General features: G+C 34.6%; 1 protein-coding gene across 2 annotated transcripts in view; it reads right to left on the reverse strand.

Annotated features, from left to right (window-relative positions):
• Nucleotides 1-24,907, reverse strand: part of lama5 (laminin, alpha 5) — a 74,670-nt gene that overhangs the window by 8,659 nt on the left and 41,104 nt on the right. The window contains exons 13-49 of one of the 2 annotated variants that reach the window (XM_051095977.1): nucleotides 24,403-24,540; nucleotides 22,064-22,198; nucleotides 21,842-21,976; nucleotides 21,610-21,747; nucleotides 21,461-21,513; nucleotides 21,195-21,294; nucleotides 21,023-21,075; nucleotides 20,832-20,937; nucleotides 20,653-20,752; nucleotides 20,403-20,559; nucleotides 17,702-17,831; nucleotides 16,399-16,541; nucleotides 16,201-16,304; nucleotides 15,956-16,109; nucleotides 15,460-15,623; nucleotides 14,945-15,053; nucleotides 14,753-14,850; nucleotides 13,237-13,429; nucleotides 12,952-13,078; nucleotides 12,703-12,842; nucleotides 12,506-12,621; nucleotides 10,970-11,181; nucleotides 10,689-10,890; nucleotides 7,990-8,134; nucleotides 7,737-7,877; nucleotides 6,079-6,240; nucleotides 5,620-5,724; nucleotides 5,455-5,538; nucleotides 5,127-5,357; nucleotides 2,893-3,006; nucleotides 2,529-2,659; nucleotides 2,244-2,324; nucleotides 1,175-1,389; nucleotides 983-1,083; nucleotides 721-904; nucleotides 494-634; nucleotides 77-228 (exon numbers count right to left, since the gene is read on the reverse strand). In XM_051095977.1, coding sequence (XP_050951934.1) covers nucleotides 77-228; nucleotides 494-634; nucleotides 721-904; nucleotides 983-1,083; nucleotides 1,175-1,389; nucleotides 2,244-2,324; nucleotides 2,529-2,659; nucleotides 2,893-3,006; nucleotides 5,127-5,357; nucleotides 5,455-5,538; nucleotides 5,620-5,724; nucleotides 6,079-6,240; nucleotides 7,737-7,877; nucleotides 7,990-8,134; nucleotides 10,689-10,890; nucleotides 10,970-11,181; nucleotides 12,506-12,621; nucleotides 12,703-12,842; nucleotides 12,952-13,078; nucleotides 13,237-13,429; nucleotides 14,753-14,850; nucleotides 14,945-15,053; nucleotides 15,460-15,623; nucleotides 15,956-16,109; nucleotides 16,201-16,304; nucleotides 16,399-16,541; nucleotides 17,702-17,831; nucleotides 20,403-20,559; nucleotides 20,653-20,752; nucleotides 20,832-20,937; nucleotides 21,023-21,075; nucleotides 21,195-21,294; nucleotides 21,461-21,513; nucleotides 21,610-21,747; nucleotides 21,842-21,976; nucleotides 22,064-22,198; nucleotides 24,403-24,540 — 4,994 coding nt within the window. Of the gene's footprint in view, nucleotides 1-76; nucleotides 229-493; nucleotides 635-720; nucleotides 905-982; nucleotides 1,084-1,174; nucleotides 1,390-2,243; nucleotides 2,325-2,528; nucleotides 2,660-2,892; nucleotides 3,007-5,126; nucleotides 5,358-5,454; nucleotides 5,539-5,619; nucleotides 5,725-6,078; nucleotides 6,241-7,736; nucleotides 7,878-7,989; nucleotides 8,135-10,688; nucleotides 10,891-10,969; nucleotides 11,182-12,505; nucleotides 12,622-12,702; nucleotides 12,843-12,951; nucleotides 13,079-13,236; nucleotides 13,430-14,752; nucleotides 14,851-14,944; nucleotides 15,054-15,459; nucleotides 15,624-15,955; nucleotides 16,110-16,200; nucleotides 16,305-16,398; nucleotides 16,542-17,701; nucleotides 17,832-18,128; nucleotides 18,268-20,402; nucleotides 20,560-20,652; nucleotides 20,753-20,831; nucleotides 20,938-21,022; nucleotides 21,076-21,194; nucleotides 21,295-21,460; nucleotides 21,514-21,609; nucleotides 21,748-21,841; nucleotides 21,977-22,063; nucleotides 22,199-24,402; nucleotides 24,541-24,907 lie in introns of both variants that reach the window. The other variant, XM_051095975.1, reaches the window with a different exon arrangement.

Raw genomic sequence — 24,907 nt, forward strand, 5'->3', positions numbered from 1 at the left:
GGCAAATCCTAAAATGTAAAATATCCTAATATAGTGTCAGGAAGTGACTGTGTGTGTGAGAGAGAAAGAGACTCACAGCGATGTTCTCCATTGACGCATTGAGGCGGTTTAGTTGAGCCCAGGCGATTGAGCTGGCATTGAGGCTGCTCAGCTGATGGGCAATGGACTGATAACGTTCGTTTACTTTGTCCAGATCCTCCAATAGCACCATCACACAGCTGTCACAGGCTAAAAACATAATGCACAACCCACAAAGAATATTGTTGACTTTAACTTTGTATTGACAGAATTAATTAATTAATGAGGGAATTAATTACTGACTCATTCAGTTATTGGGAGAGTACATATATTTTACCATTCAAAAATTTGGGATTTCAAAAAAAATAATGTTCATGAACATTATTTTTGTTTTTAAGCATTCTCTTATGTTAAAACAATGAATGAATGAATAAATGAATGAATAACGTGTGTTGTCCAGTGAAGCTGTACTCACGCTGACAGTGCACATCTGCTCTATGAAGCACAGGAATACTGTATTTATTAAGACACGTGTCACACTGCCTCCCTGTCAGACCTGCAGCACAGTGGCACTCTCCTGTGCGAGGATCACAGCGGCCTCCTCTACACTCACACTCTGTAGACCACACACATACATCAATAAATTCCACTGATAATGTTTTATATTCCCTCTTGCTATGTGTATGTGTGTGTTTGACTCACTCTTGCAGCCATTAGGGCTGTAGCCCCAGTAACCTGGAGCACACTGGCGGCAGTTCGGTCCATTAACCCCAGGCTGACAGGCACACGTGCCATTTACAGGATCACATGGCTGAACTAAAGCCGCTGCTGCATCGCAATCACACTTACGGCAACCAGCGCATAAATCAAAGCCAAATGCCCCATTCTAAACAAACAAAACTTTATTACTATCAACCGCTGAGACAAAACACTAGATAAAGACAGAACAAAGGAGTAGACATACCTCACAGCGGTCACAGTGGGCTCCCACCACACCAGGCTTACAGTGGCACTGCCCCGTGTGAGGGTCACAATGTGCAGTGCCACAAGGAGAACAGTTGCATCCTGGGTAATACAGGTGGGAAATAATACAATCATTAGAACTCAGGACTGCATAAATAGAATTTTTACCAATTTTGTATAAAGGTTGTCTTACGAGTGCAGTTCTTGGCAGTGATGGCATCACCGTAAAAACCAGGGGCGCAGATTTCACAGTGCGGCCCGGCGGAGTTATGCATGCAGCTCTGACACTCGCCGGTCAAAGGGTGGCAGTCGCTGAACAGCATGTTGGGGTCTGAGTTTCCATTGCAGTTGCACGGCTGACATGTGCTGCCAATTACCATTGGATTTCCATAGTAACCTGGTGCACACCTGTATTGAGTAAAAAAAAAAAAAAAAATTCTATTCAATTCAATTAAAATTAAATTCAATGAGATTTATAATTTTCAAACTGACAAAAATTAATTAATTAATTATTTAATAACAATAATATATTTTTTTATCATGTATAAATGTATAATTTATTATTTAACTATTATTTAATTTTATTGGTCCAGTTTTTTGTTTTATTGTATTTTTAAACTACCAGTCACAAGTTTTTGAACGGTAAGATTTGAGAGTGCATTTATTTGATCCAAAGTAGAGTAAAAACAGTAAAATTTTGAAATATTTTTACTACTTAAAATTGTTTTCTATTTGTTTTCTATTTTCTATTGTTTTTTTATTTTAAAATGTAATTTATTCCTGTGATCAAAGCTAAATTTTTAGCATCTTTCAGTGTCACATGATCATATTGTTATTATTATCTATCCTATTATTATTAGCATTATTTAAAGCAGTTAGGTAATTTTTATAGTATTTTTTTAATATAAAGATCCAAAGATCAGCATTCATCTGAAATTAAAAGCGTTTTTTTTGGGTGGGGGGGGGGGTATAGAAATTAATACTTTTATTTATCAAGAATGCCTTAAATTGATCAAAAGTGATGATAAAGACATTTTTTAAATACATTAAAATAGAAAAGTTGCTGTACTTTGGATCAAATAAATGCAGGCTTGGTGAGCAGAAGAGACTTCTTTAAAAAAAACGAATAAAAATTTTACTGTTCAAAACCTTTTGACTGGTAGTGTGTTTTTATTTAATATTATGACAAATAATAATACATTTAAAAAAGACTATTTATTACTGATCAATAATAAACTGTGATTAAATAACAATAACTGTACCTCTCACACTTGGATCCAGCATAGCCAGGCCTACACAGACACTTCATTTGACTGGGCCTCTCCACACAACGAATGGCAAAACTGATAACAAGATCGAACAGACAACCTTTAATTTGAGAATAAGGCATGCTGGGATATCCAGCACTGAAATCAACTCTGACTGGGAGTAAAAGCAGAAACAATAAAAAAAAGCAGGAAGAAAAAATGCACTGGCAAATTTTAAGCAAATCAACAGGAGACGAACAGGAAATGTTCGGTACAGATGACGAAATGAGAAAAACTGACTTGTTTGAAGCCACTTGGAGCGGGCAGGGGCAGCTGGAGCAGGACACCGCGTGGCCATCAACAGTGTTGTTACCATGAAAACCGCCCTGGCACTGCTCACAATGATTTCCAGCGGTATTGTGGCGGCAGTTCTGTGTATGAAGAGTTAAACTTTTAGCAAACACCCTGACTGAATTTCTGGGTCGTGCTCCAACATCCATTCTTGGAACCTTGATAGGTCTTTCCCAGGATCTTAAACATTAATTAGATTTACGATTTTGTTTTCCAAGAAGTTTGACATTTTACTATGCCTAGTGGACTGTGCGATAGCAATATATTTTAGTCTGTTATGTGATTTCTGTATGACTTAGTGAGATGGACTCACCACACATATGCCAGAGCCATCCAGACACTCATCAGAGTGACCGTTACAGTTACAGGGGACACACTTCCCAAGGAACAGGCCTTTAGTGTCTCTGTAGTAGCCTGGAGCACATTTCTAAAGGAAGGAGATGAAGCAATGAACATGTTAACAATATCAGAACCCATTTTCAACAACTATAACAATAATTTAATTTTAACTTTCAATAATAATAATAATAATAATAATAAAAACTTCAGATTGGATAGGTAATAAAATGTTATAAATAAAAAAATGTCAATAGCAATTTATCTATGTATGGTATGTAAAACGCCACTTCCAAAATTTAATTTATGGCACTATTTGCCACACATATTCCAATATAAACGGTACTTTTTAAAACAATAAAAGCACTTCTTTGGAGAGAGATGTTAGATAAATTGTTATTTAACATAAAAATGTAACATAAGCGTGTTAAATGTAGCTAGCTAGTATGTAGTGTCTAGTTATGTCAGATTTCACTGATGTTTATTTACTTTTATGTTTTCTTTTATATGTACATAAAATAGGAAATAATAACAAACCAATAAAAGGCCTATATTTTAATTGTATAAAAAATACAAGTAAAAGACAAAAAGAATTAAAAAAAAGGTGTTAAAAACAATTTAAATTGTTAAAACCTTTAATGTGGTATTATTTTTACATTATTTATTTGAAAATTTGTCAAATAAATAATGTAAAAATAATACCACATTAAAAGAAAATCCCCCCAAAAATGCAAAATAAACATTTTTTAAGGTTTGACTGATTTGACTGATTCTATGTTGAAAACGAAAAAAAAAAACAAACAAAACAATAATAACTGGGTAACACTTTAGTATAGATACCAATTTTCACTATTATTTGTTTGCATATTACTAGCTTATTGCCTGTTTATTAGTACTCATAAAGAACATATTTTGCATGACTTAATCCTATCCAGTACCTAAAGTTAACCACTACCATACTAACTATTAATAAGCAGTAGAACTGGGTGATATGGCAAAAAATTAAAAGCTCGATTTTTTTCAGAACATTTGACAGATTCTCGATTTTTTATGCTTTTTAACTAGTTAACTTGAAAATGTAACTACAACAGGATTCAAGTAACTTTTTCTTTAATAACCCTATAGTTAAAGAAAATTCTATTCCAAGTGCACCACACATCAACATGATGTAAATGTTAAACAAATCACTTGTTAAATATCTTTGCAGAAAAGATGCATGAATTACATCTATATCTTGAACAAACTTGTCTTGTCTACATATTATGCTTTCAGAAATAATATGAGGAAAATGCTTAAAAAATGACTGAAGGTAAAGCACCAGTAGACTATCATTAACTATAAATGTTCTGTAAAAACAATGAACAGTGAAGACTTTCAGCCTGTCATCATGATGCAAACATGAAATATCAGAGATACGATATTAGTTCTTCACAGTGTTTTTATTCGACTGCACTGCTTTTCTATTGTGTTTTTTTTATGTAAACATGGACATGTTTGACTGTTGCACTCGCATCTCTCGCAATGTCTCATGTCTGTAATGGCGTTCTAAAAACACAGTGCTCAAGTTAAAAGAAGTTCACTCCCATCTTCTTGCATGTTTTTCCTATTCCACTGCCCATGTCGCATCTTAGTCAACACAAAACTGTATTCTATGTAAATGGCGCCTAGCGATATGAGCGTCACATGTGAGCAGTTAATCACGTATGCCAATATGCGGTTGGATCATTCTTTTCTCTTTACTGTTCGCATTGGCATATTGTTAAACTGTCTAATTCTAACATTTGATAATATTTCTATTCAAAATAGCGATTCCTTGATTTCTAAAAAAATAAAATTGTGGCAAAACATTAAATTTAAATTAATTGATAAAATAAAAAAAATAAAAAAAAAATCGCCCAGCCCTCATAAACAGTAATTAGGAGTTTACTGAGGCAAAAGTTAAAGTTAATAGTTAGTTAATAGTGAGAACTGGACCTTAAAATAAAGTGTGACCATTAAGTTTTTAAGTGTTTAAACCAGTAATGTTCAAATTCCGATAATACAGCATCAATACAGAACCTTTCCAGGAACATTACTTTATTCCAGCATTATTAAGCAAACTACTTTTTTGATTTACTGACATTTCGAATGGTCTTGTTCACACAGAACCTCTAAAGACAAAGAGCTATTCAATGACAGTGCAGAAGTGATAAAATCGTTAAAGCACACTACCTGACAGGAGTCTCCTAGATAGTTTCCAGGGCAGAGACAAATTTCAACATTGTTTGCATGGCTACCAGAGGGCAGGTTGTCGGCCCCCTCCAGCACAGCAGCGCGTAGGGACACAGACTGGGCAGACTGAGAGTGCAGTGCTCTGATCTGCAGTGACTCCAGTGCCACCAACACCATCATCAGCTCCTCACGGGACACAGAGTTCCCTGTCTGAGCGTGCCTGAAACTCTCCTGCAATGAGAAAGAGAAACTTGAATTGCAACAACTGTACATTTTTGGATGTATTTGGTAAAGACTATTTCTTAGATTCTGATACTAAGTTTTTCACCTCCACCAGGTGGACGATTCCCTCATGTGGGTCTTCAGCAGAAGAATACTCTCTTTCCATGTACACCAGAGTCATCTGATTCCCCTGTACACAAAGAGTTTTCAGTTAGGCCTCAAGTATAAACTCTTGGTAAACTTGACAGAAGAAGACTCTTTGTTCCAGTACCTTAAGTATAATATCAGGACGTGTGGTCTCAACAATCAGAAAAGCATCACCTCTCATTGTCTGGGTATGCAAGCCGTAGCGCAGATAACCTCCGTAGGACGACACCTACACGTACACACAGATATCAGCTTAGGACAAGATTTCTCAAGCAACAAAAGACAGTACTAAGCCTGGGTTTAATCTGACACTTATCAACAACATTTAGCAACAGCCTAAACAAGGTGTGCTTAAGTTTTCAGATTGTTTATCTGACCCTCATGTTTCCTGCGGCATTAATGTGAGCTGATCGGATCAGCTGTCTGTCTGGCCCCTTACTGTCTGACCTCCGGCTAAACCATAAGCTAGGTGGAAGCATATGTCACAGCAGCTGCCATATCGTCATAATAACTCATATAGGATATAAAGTCTCGAAGATTAGAGCACAGAAATGCAGCACAACACAGACTGTTGGGGACTCACTTTATCGCCGAGGTAAGCGTCAGGAGCATGCCAGTGGAGGTCCTGTGAGACATCAGGTACGTCACTCAGATCAGCCTCCACCAGATCTTGATCCAGATATGTAGACACAGGCACTTCCTGTCTGTCACTTCTCAGTAGCACCCAGCCAGCCATGTCCATGATCTATAGGGGTGGGAAAATCAAAGCAAAGACAGGTTAAATGCATATAGTCATCTAGTATTACTGGCACCACACTTTGCTTTTTTTTACCACAACACAACTCAGATATATAATAAAATAAAATAAAATGCTGACATGATGCCGCAATGTGCTGCTTTTGGTTGCAATTTTCAGTCGAAGGGCAACAAGAAAAGTGATGCAAGTCTTCACTGTTTTCTTAGCGATGAGAAGAGGAGAAAAGAATGGGATGCCTGTAGACAAATAAAACTTCCTAAAGACCTGCGTCTTTGTTCTCGCCACTTCAGCCCTGATGCCTTTGAGGCTTTTAGCAGACCTCAGCTACTAAAAGAGCTTACAATCAGCAGAGACAAGAAACGCTAGATGCCATCCTGGAAGGATGTAAAAATGCCGGCGCTTGTCATGACACTGCAGCCACTGAAGGAGTTTCTTAGCGTGGATTTCACTCGATATCCAGGGGCATTAAGACTCCTTGTGGGGAAAATCGATGGTGCGGCATTCGATTTAAGCCTATGCTCATATCCATTACTACCTGTAAGCTCATTCAATAGCTGTGGTCATCATATCAGTATTTAATTTTCTGAGTTGTGTTGCAGTAAAAACAGCAACAGGCAGCATCAGTAGCTCAACAAGTGCAACCATCTGACGTCATCGAAATAATGGTTTTGTAAAACAACACCCTTTTTACCTTGTCAAAATGAGCTCAGCAAAAATCACCTCATTCTAAGGGGTTGTTCCTTTAAATGCAAATGAGCTCGGCTCACCCCGCCCCTCCCTTCTCTCTGTGGAATGATGATCTTGTTTACTTTAGCCGCATTTAGCTGCTAAACTTCCTAACTGCCACGTTATAAGGAAAGGCGATCGCAAAGATTCATAAAAAAGGCTTATACACACTTCTGCTGTAAGTGAAGCTGGATCACGAATGATTCACGCCAACATAGACGGATATATGTAGATTGGGAGGCGCATTCCATTCACAAACAAATGTAATCCACTGCATCTTCAGTGGCTCAGATGTCTGGAGTAAATGACGACCACTGTGTTCATTATTAGATCCAGCAACACAACACCTCAATTGCTCAATCTGAGATATTCTTGTCTAACTTACATCCCTGCTCCAGCATCGAAACAAGGAAAGTTACTGGACTGTGACAGCTGGTCTGAGGTAAGAGCTCATGTCAATCAACTATGGTGGGAGCGGCCTCTGTTGGTGTGACGTCACACCGACAGGCATCTGGGAACGGCTCGATTTGAGAAAGGGGATATTATTTTTACAGATTAATTAAAAACCACTGCGTGGATTTTTATCATTATAGGGTAGATTTGTACATACACTGCCAACACATATTTATGTTCAAACAACATGTAAATGTGAAGTTTGCATCCGATGACCCCTTTAAAACAACAAAATATGATTACTACGATGCTGTATTTTGACTGGCCATTCAATGCCACAGGAAAAACTGTTAAAAAGTGAGCACCTCACTCCTCCGTTTGTCAGAGCTGCGGCAGCGGTCAGTGGCTCCAAAGCAGAAGCACTTGGTGCAGCCTTTAGCATTGGTGGGGTCCAAATGGAACGTTCCCAGTTTGCACTGGTCACAGCGAGAGCCTTCCACATTTTCCTGAAGGGATAAAACACATCACTGATATAACACAGATGATGAGGGACATTCCTAAATGTTACTACACATTATAAGTTTACTATAATATTCACATATAATATGAGAGGGGCACCTTGCATAAACAGCGTCCGGTGATGGAGTCACAGATATCTCTCTCAGTTCCTGCCTCGCTACAGTCACATGGTCTGCAGTTGGGGTACCCATAGAAACCCGGGGCACACTTGTCACACTGACGGCCAACAATATTGTTCCTGCAACTGAGGAGGGAGTAATGTGCTTCAGTATAATGCAAATAACATGAAGTATGTATGTGTTTTCAGAGTCAGCTGATGCTCTAGGATGATGGGATGCCTGCAGTAGCTTCTATGCTAACATGCTCCTATCATGTCTGGACAAAACCAACAGGCTCTCATGTGAAAGAGGGAAAGTGGTTAAGAAATGTGACAATGTCCTGTGACCCAAAATATGGGCAAACCCAGTCCAAAAACAAGCTCTTGGCTTTGCCCTAAAGTGTTCTTTCCAACTATATCTAAGCAAACTGCCATACTTCTTTTCCATTTATATTTAGTTATAGTTAATGAACATAACCTCAATGGATGATGCATGAACAGTTATAATTTATGACATCCTCTGTAAGTGCAGAGATGCTGGAGAGATTGTGCAGCTCATAGTCACAGCAGCTCAAATCCGCCTCCATGTGGATTTTAAACACTGCCTAATGAGGGGACGGTGTGGCCAATAGACTGAAATAAAATCTCCTAAAAATAAACCTCTGGAATTCCTGAACTTAATCCTTATATAGACAGTATTGTTATAACCAGAGACAGCGGTTAACAATATCAGCCCTTCAGGCAGCACTTCACAGAAACATTTTTTTGGCTCAGGCGTAAAAGGTCAGTTGTAAACACTCCATTAACTCCATTCCAATCCAAACTACCTGACTTCAAACACCAGACACGTTTAGTCTCACAAATCTCAAGAACTTGTCCATGGCGTATTTCATCCCAAAAATCAAAAGAACAAAATAACAAATGCTTTTATTTTCCATTGGACCATTACTGTTATATATATATATATACATACACATATATATATATATATAAAGAAGTACATTTTTACCTTATTTTAATTTTACTTGTTCACTAGTTTATATGGTTAAAATGGTTTGCCATGCTGGCTATACAGTTCATGCATAATTATTAGTCAAGTTTATATTCTGGTCTTAAGGCGAGACACTGCAGGTTACTTACCCAGTTGATTACATTGATAATTGCAAACATTTTTTATATTACAAGTTTTATAAAATGTTAGGTTTAAATATGCAAATGAGGCATTATTTAATGAAATATGTGCTTGATTTGCATACATTCTAGTACAAAAATCTAAACACTGGATGAAGTCAGTTTCAAAATTCTTGTTTTAATTTCTTGACATATTAGAGTCAAATGTTTTTGTAGAAGATAGAGTTTTTGCCTGTAGTGTCTCCCCTTCATTCCTAATTGCAGTTAACGTGTCTTTTCTTCTTGTTTTAGTTGTATAAGAAAACGTGCCTGATAATTATGCACTTCCAGTATTCATGGACAATTATATATCACTTACGAATTATTAAACATAAAATGGATATGATAGTAGTTATTAAGATTGATGTGGATTGGAATTGGTAAAAATGAGCTTGGAATGACCAGAATATCAATGTGCCTAATAATTATGTACGCCCTGTAAATGAAAAGATGTGACAAGTACAAAAATCTTGATCTTGAATAAGGATCCTCCCTGTACAACTTGACAAAGAAAGCTACAGATATTAATGGAAAGAGAACAGTGTTAAAATTAAATTAAATTAAATTAAATTAAAATGAACTAAAATGAATTAAAATGCAAAATATATAAATATTACATCAATAACTAGATCTAGAAAAGTTGCCTTGAAAACTAAATGAAATAAATAAGGTAATGCTGAAGTTGAAGAATTACTAAAACTAAAACAAACAAATAAATACAGATTAAACCTAAAAAGAAATATAGCTAATATAACTAATTCAAATATACTATTTTTATTTATTATTTGGAAAGAGACTCATGTACAATGCATTGTATTTATATTAATCAGCACTATAATAGTATAGAAAAATAGTGGAATAACACTGATCAAATAATAGCTATTAATAGGTATTAATAATAAAGTAAACAGTAAAGTTGGGAAGAAAGATATACGTCAGAACAACTTTTACAGGAGTGAGGTATAAGGACACATATACTATAAAAAAGGTCCTGATGGTCCTAAAATGATCTTTGATGGGCTAAAAGGGCATACAAAATATAATTTTTTTTTCCTATTAATTGATGGACCAAAAAGACTTCATGTTGTTCATACAAAATATAATTAATTATTTATAATGAATTTTAATTTTAATATTTCTTTATTTGAGTTTTTTTAAAAAAACCTTATGGTTCTAAAATGGTCCTTGATGGGCCGAAAAGGTTCATGTTCTTCAAGCAATATCTAATTGATTTTTTTTTTCCTATTTATTTTTATTTTAATATTTAAATTAAATTACATTAAAATGTAATGTAAACTTAAAATGCTTATATTTACTTTTTTTCATTATTTTCAAACTTAAATTCAGCAAGCTTTTATTTTGGTGTGTTCCTGGCAAGTAAGTATATGCGCTGCTGGGTTTAGCGCTGCTGATTGAAAAGCATCAGTGAATGAAATGTCACAGTTTTGCATTTTGCTTTGAAAATGGCAGCGATTGCCTAGATTCATTCATTATTTACAGATATGTATTTGTGTGTCCTGCTGTACTATACCTGCACTGGCCGTTGTTTGTGTCACAGCCGATGTCCAGTGAAGCCACTCCAGGTCTGGAGCAGTTGCACATCTCACACCCCACCAGAGGATGGCAGCCAAATGTCTGGGGTTCACAGGTGACACAGTCGGGCTGCAGAGTCCGTGGAGGACAGATGCACTCACCCGTCACAGGCTCACACAGACGAGTACCACAATTGCATGCTGGAGAGAAAAGGAAACAATATCAGTCATCCAGCCATCTATTAATCTACTGCTCCAACATTTGGTTGGTGATACCCACGTCTACAGTTAGGAAAGCCGTAGTATCCCGTGGCACACTGGGAACAGTCTCGGCCAATCACATTGGGTTTGCACTTGCACTGTCCACCGAAGGTCTCGCAGGTATCGCTCTCTGCACCCACCTCATGACAGCCGCAGGGCACAGCGCCATTATTGAAGAACGCAGACAGAGACACGGCTGAGTTGCGACAGAATGGAGGCGCTGTGGACGGGCTGAAAGGAGAGAGGGAATATTAAAATGGACGGCACTTTAGTAATGTTATATCAGGATACATTTATGAACAATATATCCGCATCATAGTATCGGCCGAGTTGGAGATTTCTTTAATTTATTAAAATCATATTTAATTGTGTGTAATTTCCATTTTTACATTTAAGGTTTTTATTAATTCATTAATTTAATTAAAAACACTCAAAGAAATACTTTAAAAGCACTAATATTTTAATAACACTTTAACAACTTTAATAACACTCTTTAGCAAATCTCAAATTAAATATCATACTATACAAAACATTTTTTTCCATACTGTACATTATGTTTTGAAGTAAAAATAAATTGTAGCAATGCTTTTTAGTATTATTACTATTGTTTTTGTATTATTTATATACAATTATAGTATTTATTAATATTTTAAATTATCTTTTATTTTTTATATTTATATTATGATAATTATGTTTTCATTTTAAATTTAGTTTAAATTTTAATCATTTTAATAATTTTGTTATTTTTATTTATTTGTTTTTATTTATTTTTATATTTCTATCAAGCTTCAGTTTAGTTTTATTTCAGTTTTAGTTTTAGTACTTCAACCTCAACTAGTAAGCAAACATTTCTAATTTCCGTATAAGTTTGTTACACACCATTTTTTTATTTTTTAAAATAATTTTTGTAAGAAAGCACAATATAATAATTCTGGGTAATAATTATATTTATGTTATGGCCTAAAATAGGCCATAAAAATAAATATATTGCATATATTAAAATTCAATATAGTTGTGTCTAAATAAATAGAAAAATAAAACACTAAAACATATACACAGCATTTAAAATAAAATAAAATAAAAATGTCTTATGACCATAGGTACTTGCATAGGTACTTTACATATGTGTAGAATACTGAATGTCTGAAAACTAACTACATGTGATTGTAAAATAGGTAAAATAGTAGTTAGAACACTGAAAATAAAATAAAATAAATATTTAAATATCTTATGATCATAGGTACTTAAAACATAAATGTGGAATAGTCAAATGTCATAATTTAAAAATGTCTGAAAAATAACTAAATGTGATTTCCAGAAAGGTCAATGCTTGCAAGGCAATAAATGAATGTTATTTTATAAATTAAAATATGGTGTGCATATGTTTTAGTGTTTTATTTTGATATTTATTTAGACACAATTGTATTGGATTTTAATATCTGCAATGTATTTATTTATTTATGGCCTATTTTAGGCCATAACATGACTGTAAATATCACCCCAAAATTTTTATATCGTGCTCTCCTACATTTTTACACATGTATAAGTATCATACTTGATGTAAAAGCTGTTTTGTCCACAGTTGCTGATGAAGTCGTAGGATTTGTCCAGTGGCTCCTCAGACAAAAAGCTGGAGCTGTAAGAGCTCTCTGGCACCACCAGCACATAGTCCTAAAACACACAAGAGAAAAAGTACGTCATTGTTATTATCAAATCATATTACCTTTAGTAAAACATAATAATGACACTCACCAGCCACAGTGTCTTTGTGTCTTGAACACGCAGGGTTAGGATGACCTCATGGTCCGTCACATCCAGGATAATCTGGTTCTCTGACATAACAACACTGCGACAACCATAACCATGGGGACAAAAGGATGCGTTGACGTGACCTGGAATAAGAGAATAAAGAATAAAGAGTGACCATTAGTAAAAAAACATTTTCAGTGGTAAAACAGAAGCTTAAGTTAACAGTGAGTTTGAGTTAATCTATTTGCTCACCTTGCCATATGCGTCCTCCATTGATGTGGACCTGGATGTTGTAAGTTGGGTGAAGGGGCTGATGGTAATGCAGAATGAACACATAACGGCCCAGTGCATGTACATGTGTTGAAAACATTACAGCATTCTGGGAAAGGAAGCAGACAGACGAACATCAGAAGACTTACAGACGTGATTTTCATTAGCATTTAAGTATCAGAAAGAGACAAACTACAAGACAGGAACACATTGAAGAAACAGTAAGAGATGTTGAACAGCAATGAGAGTATAGTGGGCCTGATGTACCTGATTAGGATCCAGAAGCATGTGTTCACTGTTATCAGCAGCGGTTGGCGGTCTGGAAGTCGTAGGTCTGTCTCCATAAAGGGTGGGATCAAGAATTGAAGCCTGGTTCGAATCTGGCACAGAAGAAGCCTGACCTTCTTTTAGGACCAGAGACTGAGGAGGATTCTGGAAACGAGACGGGATGCAGGAACCACTGGACAGAGAATATAAAATATATGACCATCAATAGGAGAAAGCCTATTATGATAGATAACACATGGATAGTTTTCACTTTGCTACCTAAAATACCTAAAAATCATGTGAATGTCTATAATCATAGGTACTTATGTAAAAACTGTAAGTATGTAGGATAGTCAAATGTCATCATTTAAAGATGTCTGAAAAATAACTAAACAAGATTTTCATAAAAGTAAATGCTCGCAAGGCAGTGAAAGAATTTAGTTTTAAGTAAAATGTTAGTTAGAAAAACTTAAATAAAATAAAATGAAAAAAAACTAAATTTCTTATAATCATAAATACTGAAAATAAAATAAAATAAATACGTAAAATAAAAAACATAAATAATATAAATAATGTCTTAAGATCATAGGTACTTTGAACTGTAAATATGCAGAATAGTCAAATGTCACAATTTAAAAATGTCTAAAAAATAACTAAATGTATTTTCCAGAAAGGTCAGTGCTTGCAAGGTAGTGAAAGAATGTAAAATAAAATAAAATAAAATAAAATAAAACAATATTTTAAATAAAATACATAAATGTCTTATGATCACAGGTGACTGTCAATATGTAAAATAGTCAAATGTCATAATTTAAAAATGTCTGAAAAATAACTAAAACATGGTTTCCAGAAAGGTCAGTGTTTGCAAGACAGTAAAAGAATGTAAAATAAAATGAAATAAAATAAAATACATTTCTTATCATCATAGGTATTTATAACTGTAAATATATATAATAGTCAAATGTTATAATATTAAAATGTCTAAAAAAAAATAAATATGATTTCCAGAAAGACGAGTGCTTGGAAAGCAGTGAAAGTTTTGAAAATGGTAATTAAAATGTTAATTAGAAAAGTTGTGAAATAAAATATGAAATAAAATAAAAATCTAAAAAATAAAACAAAAAATTTAATAAAATAAATAAAAAATAAAATAAAATAAATGTCTCATGATCATAGATACTTATAACTGTAAATATGTAGAATTAAAGTAATAATATAAAAATGTCTGAAATATAACTAAATGTGATTTCCAGAAAGGTCAATGCTTGCAAGGCAGTAAAAGAATTGGGTTGTAGGTAAAATCGCAATTAGAAATAAAATAAATTAAAAAATAAAATAAAATACAATACAATTTAATAAAATAAAATAAAATAAAATACATGGGTAGAAAAGTTCTCTACCTAACAATAAAATCTAAGGTTTAAAAAAAAATACAAAACAAGTGTTTGAGTGTAATGGCACACGATGTATCACACAAAACTTAGTTTGAGATTTACATGTTGTATGTGTTAGTCACCTGTCTGGAGAGAAGTGCCCATGTGTGCTGATGCAGTGAACTCTTGGCTTCAGGTACTCCATGGTGAACTGAGCACGAGGAATGAGGAACACTTTGTGCTGAAAGAGAAATCAGACACACACTTGTAAATGGCATGTTTACAATGGACACAAATAGTTTTTATGGCAGATTCAAGCTGAAAAACTCTCTCACAAGGAAAAAGCTGCTCCTGTCGGTGGTAAGCTGGATATCAGCCTCTGTGGAGAGAGTGAAGATCGCCACGCGCTTCTTGTCATCTACAGCCACTGCACGGCACAGGAAACTATACACAGAGAGACATACACACAAATCAGTCAGCAATTGCAGAGGTAGGAGTAAGTAAAAAGATAAATACGGTATTTGATATATTGATAAATATGGAAAAATATCTAATTAAAACTTGCTTGGGTTGTGATGTTATGTTAAAAGATTAAATTACTAATTTTAATGTACATGCAAAGTGCCTAGCTAATCATAAGAGGTCATATAAAAGTCCTTAAGGCATGGTATCATAAACAGTAGGTTTAAGTCTTTGAGTCAGAGAAAGAGCGGAAAATGTAAACTAAATCTGACTGTTCTGACCAAAAGCAGAAGTAAAAATAAAAAGTACAGATTATGACCCCTTCAAGTTGAATGTGATTGCCTGAAAGAAAAGAAAAGGTCAATGTTGCAATGTCACACAAACACACCTGTATTTGCAGTGGAGCAGGGTTATTTCCTCTTGGTGAGTGCTTTCACCCGGTGAGTTGACAGACACATTGAAAGTTTGAGGGAGTTGGTCTTCACTGGCGTACTCGACCACTAACACATACTCTCCAGGAACAGGAACACGACCACGCAGCTGAACGTTCATCTGAACACACAGACACGATTTTGTTTGTATAAAAATATGATAATTCCTGTGATCGAAGTTGAATTTTCAGCACCATTATTCCAGTCTTTAGTGTCACATGATCCTTCAGAAATCATTCTAATATAATGATTTGCTGTTAAACACATTCATTATTATTATCATTGATGAACAGAAAGTTTTTAAAAATTATAAATGTCTTTACTGTCACTTTTTATTAGTTTAATGCATCCTTGCTAAATAAAAGTATAATTTTTTTTCGAAAATGGAAAAAAGTGAACTTATTTTAACTGTCTAAATTTGCAAACATTGTTTCAACACGTGCACATGCTTACATCATTGCCGCTGCAGATGGCCATGCTGGGATGGCGAGGAGTGATCTTTTCAGTGTGGCAGGGTCTGGGCACGTGATTATCAGACCTGCAATTGGCATCATTGCTGGAGATGGATGGGAACTCATCCAGAGCCAGATACATGTATTGCAGACAGCTGAACACACAAAAAGACAGATTACTCTAGTCACATTGCATATAGCAGGCATACACATGACATGTACACAAAAAATTGCTGTACTACTGACTTCTGACTGCCGTCCTGTGTGTTGCTGTATGAACAGGGTTCAGTCACTTGAAGTTGCAGGATAGGAGCCTCGTAATATGCACTGGGCAACAGCACCAAGTAGTCCTGCAGAAAGAGAGAGAAAGAGAGGCAGAGAGTGTGTTCAAGATTTGTTAATGCAGGAATAATGCAGAAGACATCTTTAAGAGGGGGATCCTACAAGTAAAATGCCCTCCGCCTCGATAATAACAGTCCAGGTTCCTGGGTTCAAGACAAATGGCTCCACGAAACTGTTCTGAGGCACGTTCACAAACGTGGGTTCTGAAGTGGGTGCAAAGACGATCTGTTTGGACTGCTCAGAGCCTGCAAAGAGAAGAATGGTGACATGTTGTATGGGAATGCAGTCACAGCATTTGATCAATCAATTAAAAAACACGAAAGTTACATATTTAATATTAAACATTATCAAAATATCAATTGTTCATAAGTCTCTTATGCTCACAAAGACTGCATGTATTTGATCAAAAATATTGGAAAAAACGTATAATTGTATAATTATAAATAAAAACCTAATATTGTGAAATATAATTACAATTTAAAATAATGGTTTTCTATTTTAATATACTTAAAATGCAATTTATACCTGTAGTGCAAAACTACTTTTTTTTTGCTTAATGTATATAATTTTTTCAGGATTCTTTGATGAATAAAAAGTTAAAAAGAACAGCATTTATTCAAAATCGAAATCTTCTTTGACAATATTACCCTATCAATATTTGTATCAATTTAACACATCCTTGCCGAATAAAAGTATTAATTTCTTTCAAAGAAAGAAAGAAAAAAATGTAATAACCCCAAATTTTAAACGCTAGTGTATATTGTTAGAAAACATTTCTATTTTAAATAAATGCTGTTCTTTTTAATGTTTTATTCATAATAGAATCCTAAAAAAAATAATCACAGGCTCCAACAAAATATTAAACAGCACAACTGTTTTCAACATTGATAATAAATCAGCAAATTAAAATGATTTCTGAAGGATCATGTGAACCTGAAGACTGGAGTAATGATGCTGAAAATAAATAATATTAATAAATTATGTTTGAAAGTATATTAAAATAGAAAACCACTATTTTAAATATTTCACAATATTACTGTTTTCTCTGTATTTTTAACACAGAATCAGATTATTTGCTACATATATAAATATAAAATAATATAAATAAATAAAGAGCATAAAGAGCAGTATTGTCTATTACTCTTTCAAATAAAATAAAAAAATAAAATAAAACAAAAAAATAATAATAAAATTAAGTAAATTTCATATGAAATCTCAATAAAAAAAATTACCCTTTGCTCTGTCTTTTCATATCTACAAGAACCAATGGTGTAACTATGATAAGCCATATAGACCAGTGCTTGTTTGAGTATTAAAAGAGCAGCTGGACAAAGCAATCTCTTAAACCTCTCCTTTGGATTCATTGTAAGAATGAAGGTCTTGCAGATTGAACCATCAGACGTACCTCTTCTGCTGTTCTGATAGGCAGTGATTTTACCGTTGGACACGGCCAACCTCGTGTTTACATATCTGAGGATGAAGCGCGTGAGATACACGTCTGCCTCACGCACGTGCACCATCATTTTAACTGTATTCTGAGATGGAGGACAAGGAAGAAAAGGAGAAGAGGAGAAAGGGGGAAAGAGGAGGGGAGGGTGTACAGCACATAACATGGTCTGTGTTAAAGACCTGAACTGTGGCTTTCTGATCAAGATGGGTGTGATCATGTGATAGATCTGAGATGCAGGTTGCAGTGAGAGTGTGTTTTGGACATGGGGAGAAGAGGGAGGGTTTGTGAAGAAAGCAGGAAGTCACCAGCTTAGAGAGTAAACGAAGATAGAAAGATGGAGAATAGGCCAATCATTAAAACAGATGGGTGCTCATAAACTTACAGTTCCCACACAGGAAGTGTCTGCCATCCTCGATCACAGAGACCCGCCCCCTCACGTCCACGCCCCCACGGTTCACATAGTGCAAGACCACATGAAACAGGTCTGGAAAGCCAACCACCACCTCAACCAGAACCCGAGGCTAAAGAGAGCGAGAGAACGGCCCACAACAGACAGACAGAAAGAGAGACAAATGCAAAGCTGTTGCTCAAAACCACCACCAACCAGCACTACAGCCCAACACAGCAGCCAACGTACGCAAGCAGCACCAATCCAAAGCCATGATCAAAGCCCTCAGCCAAGCCAAAGTGCATTTCAATCACATATCACGCAACACTACATCTCAGTGTAATTTTACACACATGCATTAAATAATAATAATAATGAAAATAGCATTTTAATACATTTAACTAATGTTGATTCACAGTTCTATTATATTTAACATTATTTTCGTAGTATCTTCAACATTAACATTCATAACACATTTTCTGTAAGGTGACATATTTCTAAGTGAAACAGGAAATCCGACAAGAAAAAAAAGAAAGTGCTTTACAAAAAAGTAAACACACAAATTGCTATAATATATAATGTGCAATAATATGTAGTAACAATAATACTTATTACTGTTATTATAAGTGTTGTTGTTATAGATGTATTATTATATTATTATTATTATCACTGTAAATATTAAAGGGGTCATCGGATGCCCATTTTCCACAAGTTGATATGATTCTTTAGGGTCTTAATGAAAAGTCTATAATATACTTTGGTTAAAAATTCTCAATGGTTGTGTAAAACTAAACCCTTTTTACCTTTTTTACCTCAAAACCTTTTTACCTCAAAATCAGCTCTGCAAAAATCAACCCATTCTGAGGGATTGTTCCTTTAAATGCAAATGAGCTCAACTCGCCCCGCCCCTTTCTACTCTCTGTGGGAGCGGCCTCGGTCGGTGTGACGCCACAAAGACAGGCATCTGAGAATGGCTTGATTTGAAAAAGGGGATATTATTTTTTACAGATTAATTAAAAACCACTGCATGGATTTTTATCATTATAGGGCAAATGTGCACATACACTGCCAACACACTTTAATGTTCAAACAACATGTAAAAGTCAACTTTGCATCCGATAACCCCTTTAACATTAATAAAAATAATAATTATTACTGTAGTTTTTATAATTTTATTATCAATATTATAGATGGTATTATTATTATTATAGCAATTATTATTATTATTATTAACCAATCAATATGTTGTTGTTTTATAGATTTTTCATTTCTATTAATATTACAGATCATTATGATTAATAATATTAACAGAAGTATAATAATAGTTGTTGTTATTATAGTTTTTATTATTAATATTACAGAATTATTACAGAATTATTATAATTCTTATTATAATTTTATTATAATTATTGTTCTAGTTATTTTTTATTATTATTTACCATTCAATAGTGTTGTTGTTATTATAATAAAAAATATTATTATTTCAGATCAGTAATAATAATAATAATAATAATAATGTAGTTTTTTATTATTAACATCACAGTATTATTATAATAACAATTTGTTATTTTTATTGATCACTCAGTAATATAATAAAAATTACACAAACATAAGTGTGTGTTTGTGTACTACTGTTGTTATTATTATAATTCTAGAATATTTTAAATAATACTAATAATTATTACAAAATTGTATAATAATAATAATAATAATTATTATTATTATTATTATTATTATAGTGATTTCATTCAGTACTGTTGTTCTAATTTTAAAAACCTAATAATAATAATTATTATTACTACTACTACTACTACTCTTGTTATTGTTATTGTATTTTTTATTATTAATATTAAGGTATTATTATTATAACAATTGGGTTTTTTATTTACCATTCAATAATATAAAAAAAAAAACTGATATCAAGGTGTGTTTGTGTACTACTATTATTATTATAACTATTTATTATAATTATTTAAATAATATAATAATTATTATTACAAATAATGTATAATAATTATAATTATTATTATAGTAATTTGTTGTTGTCGTAATTTAAAATAATAACAAAAAGAATCACAACCTAATAATTCTTATTTACATGATTAATAATAATAATAATAATTATTATTTTTACTCTAGTTGTTGTTATTGTAGTTTTTTATTATTAACATAACAGTGTTATTATTATAACAATTTGTTATTTTTATTTACCGTTCAAAAATATAATAAAAAATTTCAAGATGCAAACAGAAGTGCATGTTTGTGTACCTGTATGGGGGACATCTGAGCGTATCCCCTCCAGCTGAAGTTCTCAAACTCCAGAGGATTGTAACCAAACCTCACTGGACGTCCATCCACAGTGGTGCCTTCCTCCACCTCGAACTTCATATGGTGCAGGTCTGGGAAATAATGATCTGGCCGAGGTCTAAACAAACACACCAGAGTCATGACAGCCCTGCACACATAAAAGTGATTCCTGTGCACTGCTACATCTATGTGTGCTTCTCCTGTTACTCACTGGTTGCATTTGGGTCCCTCCACATTGGGTCTGCATCGACACCGCCCGTACCTTTCATCACACGCCTGCCTAACAGAGCCTCCAATGTCACACTGGCAACCTAGATGCACACAAACACAAGAGTTTAAGCCATCTCTTTATTTAAGTATTTTAATGTCTGCTTAGAATTAATTTTGTACCTTGGCACCCAAAGTAATTATCCTTCTGAAGGTTGAAGTATCCATCTTTGCACACGTTACATGTGCCGCTGCACACGTTGGGTTTACAGTAACACTGGCCGGTGCTCTGATTCAAACACAGATGGAAGTTTGTTAACTACGCTCTTGGAATTGAATTAGTAAGATTAGTAAGTTATTATTGATTTGCATACCTGAGTGCACTCTGCAACCTCGCTCAGAGTTCCTACTGTATTACAGTCACAGTCTGGAAAATCAATCATAACGTACATTAGCAGAGATATCGAATTTAAAATATTTAATATACAAGCTTGCCCACTTCCTCAAAATGACATTTTGTACTGTGTATCCAAACTTTTCTCTTACTTGAGCATCCATAGACTGTATCAGGAGAAAGATTCCAGTAGAGAGGCTTACAGCGATCACACGCCACCCCCTCTACATTAGGCCGACACTGGCAGGAGCCCTGAGAAACGACAAAAACACAAACACTAAGAGTCTGAAATAGGAATGTATGTTTATAAAACAAAAAAAGTGTCCAAGATCCTCATTTACAGCCTTAATTAAAAAATAACAATGTAAAAAATATGAGGTATATTTCAAATGGCGTATATTTGGACAGCAGTACTCACCACAGTAGGCAGGATGTCATTATGAACAGAGCCTGCTGGGTTACAGGTCCCAACTAGAACGTAGGGAGGTAAAGAAAACCATCAGAACTACTTTAAATGAATGTAATATACATGATTATTGTTTGAGCAACTTGACTGAGTTAGGTCACCTTGGCAAAGGGGGAAGCCATATGACCCAGGACTGCAGCTATCACACCTCTGACCCACAATGTTTGGCAGACAAAAACACTGACCAGACACTGGATCACACGTGCTGAAGCGAGAGCCCTCCACTGAACACTGACATGCTGAAACAGAGACATTTCAATGTAAAATCACTTGTTAGCACAGAGAGTCCTTCATTTGGTAATACTAGCCTGTGATGAGAGTCATGTGACTTACGTGTGCAGCTGGGATAGGCGTAGTATCCAGATGCACACTGCTCACATTTGGGACCACTGTAGTTGGGTCTGCAGTTACACTGACCCGAAAGGGTACAGCTGGAGTCCAAAGATGTACGAGGATCACAAGTGCACACTGGGAAATAAAATAAATAAAGTTTGAATCGAGATAATAGAGACAGTGATGTTTGCAAACATCAGACTTTATGTGTGTGTGTCTCACCCTGGCAGTTTGGATATGAGTGGAACCCTGAGCGACACTGATCACAGCGAGGACCAGTGAACTCCGACCTGCACAAACACTGACCAGCCACATCACATATCTCAGGCAATGTACCCACAGCGCTGCAACCACAATCTACAGACAGAGAAATCAAATACTATTAGTTTTGAAGTCAACAAGAAATGCTTTCGCAATTCATCTTACTTCTGTACTGTGACATATTTCCAAGTGAAAAAGGACATTTAATGAGAATGTTAATATTCAATATTGATGAACTTGCATAGGAGACTGTTTTGCCTGAATGAATTAGAGTTTTAAAACAAATCAGTTGAGTAAAAGATTCAGTGACTGATAAAGGCAATCACTTGTCTTCTTCCTGAATGATTCAGAGTTTTTGAAAAAAATAATTTGGATAGGTGAATGATTCAATGACTCACTTATAAAGACAGTCACTTTTTTGTTCCTGAATGAATTAAGGTTTTTGAACAAATCTATTTGGTTGAGAGAATGATTCAAATGATTTTACTCATGAAGACAGTCACACTTCTTTTCAGAATGAATATGTTTAAATAAATCCATTGTGTAAACAATTCAAACTCCCTTATGAATACTTTTTTCAATCAGTGCTTCTGGACATATCAGTTGACCAAAAGATTAAATGGCTCATTAAGGCAGTCATGTTTTGTTCCTGAATGAATGAGTGTTTTTGAAAAAATCAGTTGAGTAAAAGATTCAGTGACTCATGAAGAGTCTCTTGTTACATACCTAAATGAAACTATGTTTCTGAACAAATCAGTATCAAGACAGCCACTTGTTTTGTTTCTGAATGAATCAGTGATTTTGAACAAGTCATTTGAGTAAAATATTCAATGACACATAAAAAGTCACTTGTTCCTGAACAAATGTTTCTGAAGAAATATATTTGAGAGACTTATTTAAATGATTCACTCATAAAGACAATCACTTGTTTAATTTCAGAATTAATCAGTATTTTCAAACAAGTAAACAATTCAAATGACTCACTTATGATGACAAACACTTTTTTCCTGAATGATTCAGTGTTTTTGAACAAATCAGTTGACTAAAAGATTAAATGACTCTTTAAGGCAGTCCCTTTTTTGTTCCTTAATGAATCAGTGTTTTTGAACAAATCAGCTGAGTAAAAGATTCAGTGACTCAAGAAGACAGTCACTTGTTTTGTTCCTGAATGGATATTTTTGAACAAACATATTTGGTTGAGAGAATGATTCAAATGATTCATTATAAAGACAGTCACTTGTTTCATTAGAGAATGATTGAGTATTTTCGAATAATCAGATGAGTGAACAATTCAAATGACTCATGAAGACAAACACTTTTTTGTTCCTGAATAATTCAGTGCTTTTGAACAAATCAATTGACTAAAAGATTAAATGGCTCATTAAGGCAGTCACTTTTGGTTTGTTTTTAAACAAATCAGCTGCGTAAAAGGTTCAGTGACTCATGCTTGTTTCATACCTGATTAAAACTACATTTCTGAACAAATCAATCTGGTTGAGCGAATTATTCAATTACTCACTTATCAAGACAGACACTTTTGTTTCATTTCTGAATAAATGAGTGTTTTTGATGAAGTCTGTTGAGTAAAACATTGACTGACTCATAAAAAGTCACTTGACAATGTGAAAACAATCACTTTTTTGTTCCTGAATGATTGATTTAATTTTTAACAAATCAGTTTACTAAAAGATGAAATGGCTCCTTAAGACTTGTTTTGTAACTGAATGAAACAAAGTTTTTGAAAAAATGAATCTGGTCAAGTAGATAATTCATTAACTCGCTTATCAAGACAGTCACTTGTTATGTTCCGGAATGATTCAGTGTTTTTGAACAAGTCAGTTGAGTAAAATATTCAGGGACTCATAAATGAGTCACTTGTTCTGTTCCTGAATGAAACAGTGTTTTTGAATGAATCCATTTCAACTGACTCACTCATAAAGACAGTCACTTGTTTCACTTTAGAATAAATCAGTGTTTTCAAATAATTTGTTCCTGAATGAATCAGTGCACAAATCTATTTGGTTAAGAGAATGATTCAAATGACTCCTTCACACAAATAGTCACTTGATGCCATCTACTGGTGTAATAATGTAAACTCACTGAAAGTTCTGATAAACGCAATGAGACCAAGAATGTGTGTTACGAAACTAAACAGGGTCTATTATAAATTCATGTTGACCTTAAACAGAGCAGTAAAAGAACAGGAAGCTGTTATTGTGGCTGCACTGTAAAGTTCACGGTTTGGCAGCACTCATGGGGGAATTTGAAGTTTAGTGAGATTAGAGTTGGCAAGCACTCACATTGGCACAGTGGGTAGCTGAAGTAGCCGGGCGCACACTGCTCGCATGAATACCCCTGAAACCCGCTCCGACACACACACTGGCCCGTTACTGCATCGCAGGACCCATCCAGGCAACCCTGGCTTGAACACTGACAGCCTGGGGGGGAAGGGAGCAGAGCAAGAATGTGGGCATGTTTGCATTGCCTTTGTCATTGGGTGGTATATTGTACTCACAAACACTCCAACTATGCACAAGATCAACAACAGTTCAGCAGACAGACTAACACTGATGCGATAATCTGCATGTGTTTGTTCAGATGTCACCTGCTGTAGTGGATTACACAGAAAAGAAAAAAGAAGAACGGGACAGTTGATCTATTCTGGGACTTAAAGGACATGTAAACAATATGCTAACAAAAAACATAATAAAAATACCACTCAGTGACAATGATAGGAGTCATAAAAACATTAAATATTAGCCTATTTTTTAAATTATACTGTACATTCAGATATAGTATAATATA

This window comes from Labeo rohita, chromosome 23 (assembly GCF_022985175.1).
Source record: "Labeo rohita strain BAU-BD-2019 chromosome 23, IGBB_LRoh.1.0, whole genome shotgun sequence".
NCBI lineage: Eukaryota > Metazoa > Chordata > Actinopteri > Cypriniformes > Cyprinidae > Labeo > Labeo rohita.